Source organism: Garra rufa, chromosome 22, assembly GCF_049309525.1.
Source record: "Garra rufa chromosome 22, GarRuf1.0, whole genome shotgun sequence".
Classification (NCBI taxonomy): Eukaryota; Metazoa; Chordata; class Actinopteri; order Cypriniformes; family Cyprinidae; genus Garra; species Garra rufa.
Genome location: NC_133382.1, coordinates 11,145,260 through 11,155,037, shown reverse-complemented (window position 1 = coordinate 11,155,037; position 9,778 = coordinate 11,145,260). Strand labels below are relative to the sequence as shown.

General features: G+C 35.7%; 1 protein-coding gene across 1 annotated transcript; it reads left to right on the top strand.

The window, feature by feature from the left end:
• Nucleotides 1-209: 209 nt before the first annotated feature.
• On the top strand, nucleotides 210-9,670 carry arg1 (arginase 1). The gene is made up of 8 exons (XM_073827695.1): nucleotides 210-374; nucleotides 522-594; nucleotides 3,694-3,868; nucleotides 3,946-4,105; nucleotides 6,096-6,190; nucleotides 6,345-6,449; nucleotides 6,532-6,668; nucleotides 8,571-9,670. The coding sequence occupies exons 1-8, from the start codon at nucleotides 261-263 to the stop codon at nucleotides 8,732-8,734; spliced, it is 1,023 nt and encodes a 340-aa protein (XP_073683796.1). The 5' UTR covers nucleotides 210-260; the 3' UTR covers nucleotides 8,735-9,670.
• The last annotated feature ends 108 nt before the right edge of the window (nucleotides 9,671-9,778 follow it).

Below are 9,778 nucleotides of genomic sequence, written 5' to 3'. Positions count from 1 at the left end.
TTCTTGAGCCTTGTTTATATTTTCATATGCGCTTTTTTGTTGTTGTTAATCAAACACTTCGCATTCAAATTAGACAAAGGCGTCATCTTAATTTAGTTCTTCCCATTTACTTTTTCTTGAATAAAACAGAAAAGAAACCCCAGGTTAAGACAGAAGAGCGCGAGCAGCCCAATGACTGTCCCCTGCCTGCGTGTCGTCACACGTCCTGTAATCTGCTTTGAGTTTAGAGCCGTTTATTCCAGACTGCTGCTGGGTAAATTATGACAGTGATGCAGAGCTTCAGCGGATTACGAGCCGCTTTTCACATATTCAGAAGGGACTTCCATCATCATCACAGTGTGGGAATTATAGGTGCACCGTTCTCTAAAGGACAGGTGAGATATATAGCCCAAAATGTCATCTTCTGATTTCAAATAATATAATGCTAATCACGTATTTATCAAATAAATGTATGAATATAAATCCATGCATGATGCAGTATGGTAGTGGTCCAGTGCTCATGTTATTGTCTGTTACTGCAGCGGAGGGATGGTGTGCAGAGAGGACCAGACCACATTCGAGCTGCTGGATTGGTGCAAAAACTTAAAGGGCAAGGTACCGTATACCCCCTGATGTTTACACTGCATTTATCAACGTTTGATTACATAATGCTTTTAAGCAACAGCTTTTTCATTTCTAGTTGCCAATAGTAGTAATTATACATTGAGGTACTAAATAAAGCTAATTAATAACATGTACTTAGAATTAGGATTTGGTTTAGGGTTGCATGTACTGTAGTTATGCATGATTTCTTGCTATTACTATAGTAAGCATGTGTAAGGACATTAATAAAGTGTTACCTAATTTTATACAGTTGAGGTCAAAAGTTTATGTACACCTTGCAGAATCTGCTAAATGTTGATTATTTTACCAAAATAAGAGGGATCATATAAAATGTTTGTTGCTGTTTATTTAGTACTGACCTGAATAAGATGTTTCAAATAAAAGATGTTTACATGTAAGTCCACAGGAGAAAAAATGTGTAATTTATAAAAATGATCAAATTAATACAATTAAAATTAATTAATTTATAAAAAATTACCCAATTTAAAATTTTACATATGCTTGATTTTGCCAGGTCTCACAAATTCTTTGGTTATGCAGCATTTTTGTGTATTTAAACCCTTTCCAACAATAACTATGATTTTGAGATCCATCTTTTCACACTGAGGACAACTGAGGGACTCATATGCAACTATTACAGAAGGTTCAAATGCTCACTGATGCTCCAGAAGAAAACACAATGCATTAAGAGCTTTTTGGTTTTGAAGATCAGGGTAAATTTAACTTATTTAAAAAAAAAAAAAAAAAAAAAAAAAAAAACAGCTGTGGATTATTCCGGTAACAACACAGTATTAAGAATCAAGTGTATGTAAACTTATGAACTGGGTCAATTTGATAAATTCAAGTATTATTTTCTCTTGTGGACTATATGTAAACTTTTGTAAAATATATAATTCACATAACATGCATTTTGTATGATCCCACATATTTTGGTCATGGTGTATGTAAACTTTTGACTTCAACTGTATTTGCAGCTTATATAAAAAAAAGTGAGTGTAATGTTTGTTTTAAAAAGTTAAATGTGATTAAAATGGATTTTTTTAAAATCATGTCTAGTTATAGCATCTAAAACTATAGGCTGTACTGTATATTAATTAATTTAAACTTTAACTTATAACTTGACGTAAAAATGGTAATGTGTTATTTGTCAACTAGCCATTAAGCAATACCTGCAACTGCTAATGTATATTTTAAGGTATTTTAAGGCAACATGCAGTCATTGTTTATCATTGGCATTTTTGTAAAAAGAGCTTTAGAGTGTTTAACGTCATGTCCTATATTTGATGTCCAAATATCTGGTGTTGCACAAATGTTTTAACCAAAAACTTTAAACAAACAGACTGATGCCATGCAAGGTCATTAGATCAGTGCTGCCATGTGTGGTTTATATTTATTTACCTAAGATGTGACCTCATAGGAGCAGTAACATTGACATTGCACCACTCTCCTGTCTGTGTCTATCCCAATATTTTGGATAGAGTTCTGTTACTGAATAAGAGTGAAGCATGTATTTGCACATCTAAACTCAAACAAACCCAGTAATGTTTAATGATGTTGCTTTAAGTCTTCATATGAAGATAGAACAAACTCTGCAGGTCTAAAAAGTTAAATCAGTGACAGACTGTCTGAAATGAGTGATTTATTTAAATATTCATTCCAGGAGTTTTACATATTTGAAGGATGCGTTCAGCAGCATTCATTTAATAATTGAATAATTTGAAACTCCCTAAGTGAATGTTCAGCCTTCCAGGGTTTTAGATACTGTAGTACTACAGTTAAAGTAATTGGTAATTGTTTTACCAAAAATAAGAGGGATCATATAAAATGCATGTTATTTTTTATTTAGTACTGGCCTGAATAAGATCTTTCACATAAAATACATTTACATGTAGTGTAGAGAAAATAATAGTTGAATTTATAAAAATGACCCTGTTCAAAAGTTTACATACACTTGATTCTTAATACTGTGTTGTTACCTGAATGATCCACGGTTGTGTTTATTTGTTGTGTGTTTGTGTCTTGTTTTTCCTGAACAGTTAAACTACCCTGTTGTTCTTCAAAAAAGTCCTTGAGGTTCCACAAATTCTTTGGTTTTACTGAATTTTTGAATTTAAACCCTTTCCAACAGTAACTGTCTGATTTTGCGATCCATCTTTTCACACTGAGGATGTATGAGGGACTCATATGCAACTATCACAGAAGGTTCAATCACTCACTGATGCTTCAGAATAAAAAAAGATGAATTAAGAGCCAGGGTGTAAACTTTTGAACAGAATGAAGATGTGTACATTTTTATTATTTTGCCTAAATATTATATATATTTTTTCAATTAGAATTGATCTTTAGAAGCTAAAGAAGATGCTTGTTTCCCAGAAGACAAAATAAGTTAAATTTACCCTGATCTTCAAATTCAAAAAGTTTTCACCCCTGGCTTTTAATTCATTGCGTTTCCTTCTGAAGCATCAGCGAGCATTTGAACCTTCTGTAATAGTTACATATGAGTCCCTCAGTTGTCCTCAGTGTCAAAAGATGGATCTCAAAATCATACAGTCATAGTTGGAAAGGGTTCAAATACACAAAAATGCTGAAAAACCAAAGACTTTTCTGAAGAACGGCAGGCAGTTTAACTGTCCAGGACAAACACGGGACACAAAAAAAAAAAACGCAACCTAATTTTCCTTTGTGGACTAATCTTCTAAAATATAATTTATGTGAAATATCTTATTCAGGTCAGTACTAAATAAAAAATAACATGCATTTTGTATGATCTCTCTTATTTCGGTAAAATAATTAACATTTTGCAGAGTCTGCAAGGTGTATGTAAACTTTTGGCTTCAGCTGTACATATGAGTGGAAAATGCGCATGACATTATGTGTAATCCAAATGGATTCAAATTTTATATGCCATTCAAACATTAACATCTTAGACTTAGATATTTTATTTTCTGAGTGCAAGTTCTCTCCCTATTCATTTTCAATTGTATAAAAAAGAATGTCCAGTAAACCTTTCCTTTTGTTTTCCATGTTAAAACTACAAAATGATAGTGGTTATGTGTAAATGATAACAGAAAGCCTTCTGTCCCTCTCCAGGTTGTGTAGTGAAGGATTATGGGAATCTGACTTTTGAGGACATTCCCAATGATGAGCCAATTGGCATGCTGAAGGCTCCGAGAGCAGTCGGCCGTGCCAATGAGCTGCTCGCAGGAGCTGTGCAGAAGATCAAGAGCGACGGCAACACTTCTGTGATGCTGGGAGGAGATCACAGGTCATTGTGTGCTTCCAGTTCTGTTCAGTTTAAGTAGGAAATCATTATTGAGCTTGTACAAATGCTGTTTTTTATAGCTTGGCAATTGGTTCGATCTCTGGTCATGCTGCCTCAAGAAATGAGTTGAGTGTTTTATGGGTGGATGCACATGCAGACATCAACACACCTTTAACCACACCAACGGGAAACATTCACGGCCAACCGCTGTCGTACCTCATCCATGAACTCCAATCAAAGGTGACCGATGGTTCAACACCTTGTGTTAAAGTTTGTGTAATGTGTTATACAATCATTATGCTACTGTCTGAGACTGTAGCTGACACAGATGACAGTATTTGTGCCTTTAGCGCGCTCATAACTAATAAACATTAACAACTAACTTACTGAAATATTCATAGAAAATTTCACAAAACTCTCTTTTATATACAAAGTTTCTGAACAGTAAGATTTTAATGTCTTTTTTTGTATCTAAAATAAAAATCTAAAATATTTTTACTATTTAAAATAGCTGTTTTTAAAATGTATTTTTTTCCTGTGATCAAACATACATTTTCAGCATCATTACTACAGTCTTTGGTGTCGCATAATCCTTCAGAAATCATTCTAATATGATCATTTGCTGTTTAAGAAACATTTATTATTATTATCATCAATATTTAAAAGAATTGAGAACATTTTTGCAGTATTCTTTAATGAATGTGAAGATCCAAAGGTCAGCATTTATGTGAAATAAAAAGCCTTTGTAACATTGTACACTATATCTTACTAAACTTGGAGTCAGTATCTTTTTTTATTAGAAATGATAGAAATGAATAATTTTATATAGCAAGGGTGCTTCAAATTGATCAAAAGTGATGATAAATAAATTTGTAATGTTACAAAAGATTTTTTACATTGCCTTGCAAAAGTATTCATTTATTTTTTTCACATTTTGTTTTATTGAAGCATTATGTTAAACTGCTTTAAATTAGTTTTTTCCCCACATCAATTTACACTCCATACACCATAATAATGACAAAGCAAAATTGCCAGATATGCAAATTTGACAAATTTATTAAAAATAAAACACTGAAATAAGTACATTGCATAAGTATTCATACCCTTAACTCAGTACATAGTTGAAGCACCTTTACAGCTTCAAGTCTTTTTGGGTATGATGTGACAAGCTTTGCACATCTGCATTAGGCAAATATCTGCCATTCTTTGCCTCATCTTTTCACCTCTCAAGCTCTGTCAGATGTCAGTGCTGGCAGAAATTTACTAGAGTCCTAGTGGTTCCAGTCGTCTTCCATTATGGATAATAGAGGCTACATGCTTCTGTGAACCTTCAATGCAGCAGATTTTTTTCTGAACTCTTTCCTAGATCATTGCCTTAACACAAGTCTGTCACTGAGCTCTACAGGCAGTTATCTTGACCTCAGGACTTGATTTTTGCTCTGATATGCATTTTCAGCTGTTAGACCTTTTCTGGGAGGTGTGTGCCTTTCTAAATCATACTCATTCAAATGAATTTGCCACAGTTTAACTCCACTCGAAGTGTAGTAACATCTAGAAGCAATATGAATGCTCCTGAGCTAAATTTCGAGTGTCCCAGAAATGTATGAATACTTATGCAACAGGATCTTTTCAGTTTTTTATTTTTAATAAATTTGCACAAATGTTAAAAACCTATTTTTTGCTTTGCCATTATGGAGTAGGGAGTGTAGATTGATGTGGGGAAAAAAGTAATTTAAAGTAGTTTAACATAAGGCAGCAACATAACAAAATGTGAAAAAATGAAGGGGTATGAATAATTTCACAAGGCACTATATTTTTAGATAAATGTTCTTTTGAGCTTTCTGTTCATCAAAGAAACCTGAAAAACTTCTACTCAGCTGTTTTCAACAATTGCGAAGATATTTTTGAGCAGCAAATCAGAATATTAGAATGATTTCTGAAGGACCATGTGACTGGAGTAAGGATGCTAAAAAGGAATAAATTACATTTTAAAATATATTCAGATAGAAAACAGTTGTTTTAAAAAGTAAAAATATTTTACAATTTTACTGCTTCTGCTGTACTTCAAATAAATTCAAGTTTGGTGAGCAGAAGATACTTCTTTTAAAAAAAACATATTGTTCAAAAACTTTTGACTGGTAGTGTATATAGGTTTCAGTCCTTTATCTTTACTTGAGTTGACATTTCATGATTTGAAACATAATATTTTGATTTTTAAAATCTTTCTTAGATTCCCATAATTCCAAATTTCTCATGGGTAAAGCCTTGTGTGTCTGCTAAGGATATTGTCTTCATTGGGCTCAGAGATCTAGACCCAGAAGAACAGTAAGTTTGTAGATTCTACAGAATAATACATGCATTATATCACTATTTCATGATTTATCAACTCAAAATGTACACACAATCAAGCCAATACAGTATTTTAAATGTAGGGAATGGAAAAGTGAATACTGACTTAAAATCACACTTTACATCACAGTTACATCATGAAGCACCTTGGAATCAAAGCCTTCTCCATGACAGAAATTGATCGACTTGGAATAGCAAAAGTCATGGAGCAGACATGCGATCACATGTTTTCAAAGTAAGTGCATGACCAATATTATCGTTACATAATATTGAAAAAGTCTCAATAAGCATAAACATTCCTACACTTTCTGAATCAGGGTGAAAAAACCCATCCACCTCAGTTTTGACATCGATGCACTGGATCCATCAGTGTCACCTGCAACAGGCACACCTGTAGCTGGAGGACTGACCTACAGAGAGGGGATTTACATCACTGAACACATCTGTCAGACAGGTGAGAACATGAGGATGTGTACATCTCTAATTGGTGAGAGATTTATAAAACTTCCAGGCTAACAAACCAGCTTTTCAGAAACGATTAACCCAAAATCTGAACCCACTTGGCTGATTAACAAATGATTGAGCTCCCTCTTGTGTCAGTTTTAAAAGGATAGTTCACCCAAAAATGAAAATTTGATGTTTATCTGCTTACCCCCAGGGCATCCAAGATGTAGGTGACTTTGTTTCTTCAGCAGAACACAAACAAAGATTTTAACTCAAACCGGTGCAGTCTGTCAGCCAAACCTTTAAAAGTAAAAAAAAACATGCACAGACAAATACAAATTACACCCTGCGGCTCGTGACGATACATTGATGTCCTAAGACACGAAACGATCATTTTTTGCGAGAAACTGAACAGTATTTATATCATTTTTTACCTTTGATACACAGCCATGTCCAACTGTCCTGAGAACGAGCTCATCACCCGGCACGTTACCTGTGTAACGTTACGCGCTCTGGCGTAGTATACGCAAACGCCGTAAGGGGAAATCGGTGAAAAGTCAACAGTCCCAGATTGGGCAAGCAAACTTAATCTTTTAGCTTTAAATCGGTTTGAACAATCAGGATAAGCGCAAGTAATTACCATTTTGAATAGCCGCTATACCCACAATCTCTATGCACTGTGTAAACAATGAGTGTTACGGTGGCCGAGAGAGGCCAACGCGCTGCAAACAAGAAAACACATGCAAACAGAAAAAAACGACAACAAATTAAGAAAACATCTTCATCAGTTTGACAACACAGGCGCTGCAAATCCTCGCAACGCAAACACAAATACGGAAACGCGCTGCAAATTCTCACAACACAACCAAACTCAGAAACGCGCTGCGAACACACGAGGGCGCTGCAAACTAACAAACGCGCTGCATATAGCACGGTCCACAACGGAAATGTTTCAGGGGGACCTCAAAAAGTGACGAACTCATCTGGGACCTGATTATTTATATCACTATATTACCTGATTATTTATATCACTATCACCTTTAAGTGATACTATACTATCACTAAAAGGCGATAGTTTACCGATAACACCTCTGCTCTGACCAACAGCCACTGAAAAAATAATCAGGTCCCAGATGGGTTCGTCACTTTTTGAGGTCCCCCTGAAACATTTCCGTTGTGGACCGTGCTATATGCAGCGCGTTCGTGTGTTCGCAGCGCCTTCGTGTGTTCGCAGCGCGTTTCTGAGTTTGGTTGTGTTGTGAGAATTTGCAGCGCGTTTCCGTATTTGTGTTTGCGTTGCGAGGATTTGCAGCGCCTGTGTTGTCAAACTGATGAAGATGTTTTCTTAATTTGTTGTTGTTTTTTCTGTTTGCATGTGTTTTCTTGTTTGCAGCGCGTTGGCCTCTCTCGGCCACCGTAGAGTGTCCTATACATGCGACAGATCGCTTCCGGCGTTTGCGTATGATACGCCAGAGTGCGTACACATGTAACGAGCCGGATGATGAGCTCGTGCTCAGGACAGTTGGACGTGGCTGTGTATCAAAGGTAAAAAATGATATAAAAACTATTCAGTTCCTCACTAAAACTGATCGTTTCGTGTCTTAGGACATCAATGTATCGTCACAAGCGGCAGGGTGTAATTTGGATTTGTCTGTGCATGTTTTTTTTTTTACAATAAAAGTTTGATGCTCATCCACTGCCATTATATGGCTGACAGACTGCACCGGTTTGAGTTAAAAAATATTCGTTTGTGTTCTACTGAAGACACAAAGTCACCTACATCTTGGATGCCCTGGGGGTAAGCAGATAAACATCAAATTTTCCTTTTTGGGTGACCTATCCCTTTAAAATTTCCTAACAACCCAGTTAATAAATTAATACACAGTATAACATGCTCTTCACGTCTCTCCAGGACTTCTCTCTGCTGTAGACATGGTGGAAGTGAACCCAAAGCTTGGCAAAACAGAGGATGAAATTAAATCAACAGTAAACGCTGCTGTGGATCTGTTACTGAGCTGCTTCGGACGGGTCCGTGAGGGGTCTCATGAGCCAGATTACAAAATGCCAGATCCATAAATCACAGGATTTATTTTTATGATTTTGGTTTCTTTTTTGTTATATTGACTTGCTGCAATCATTAAGGCCATCATGCCATTCTAAATGTAAAATTGTAAATCCCGTTTATTTTATTCCTGTATGAAAATGAATTCCAAAGATATATGCAAAATATACTATATATGCAGAAAGTACAAAGCTATAAATGAAGTTTAAAGGGGTCATCGGATGCAAAACTCACTTTTACATGCTGTTTGAACATTAATGTGTGTTGGCAGTTTGTGTACACAACCCCCTACAATGATAAAAATACACCCAGTGGTATTTTTTAATCTTTAAAAGTAATATCTACTTTTTAAAATCAGGTCATTCGCAGATTCTTGTCGGTGGACAAAGGCCGCTCCCACAATAGTTGATTGACATGAGCGCCTTATCTTAGACCGCCCTCACCGAGCTGAAACAGTTAGACTCCGATCGCCATTGTGTCGACTCAGGTGCGGGGAAGACAAGAATGTCTCTGAGCAATTGAGTGAGGCGAGCAGAGCTCATTAGCATTTAAAGGAACATGCAACAGAATAGCTCGCTCTAAAAAGCTGATTTTGACAAGGTAAAAAGGGTGTATTTTTACACTACCATTGAGAAATTGTAACCAAAGTATGATATAGACTTCTCATTAAGACCCTAAAGAATCATATCAACTTATGGAAAATGGGCATCTGATAACCCCTTTAATGAAAACCCAGTCCAGAGCATTCAGAACCTCAGTCTAGGCAGAATGGTCACCTTCCAACAGGACAATGACCCAGAGCACACAACAAGAGTGGCTTATAGACAACTCGTTGAATGTCCTTGAGTGGCCCAAGTTGCTTCAGCTAAATACTGTTAAGGGTTTGAATACTTATGCAATGTACTTATTTCAGTTTTTTTATTTTTAATAAATGTACTAAGTTCTGACAATTCTGTTTTTGCTTTGTCATTATGGTGTCTAGAGTGTAGATGGATGTGGGAAAAAAGTAATTTAACATAAGGCAGCAACATAAAATGACTGTATGTATATATGCATAC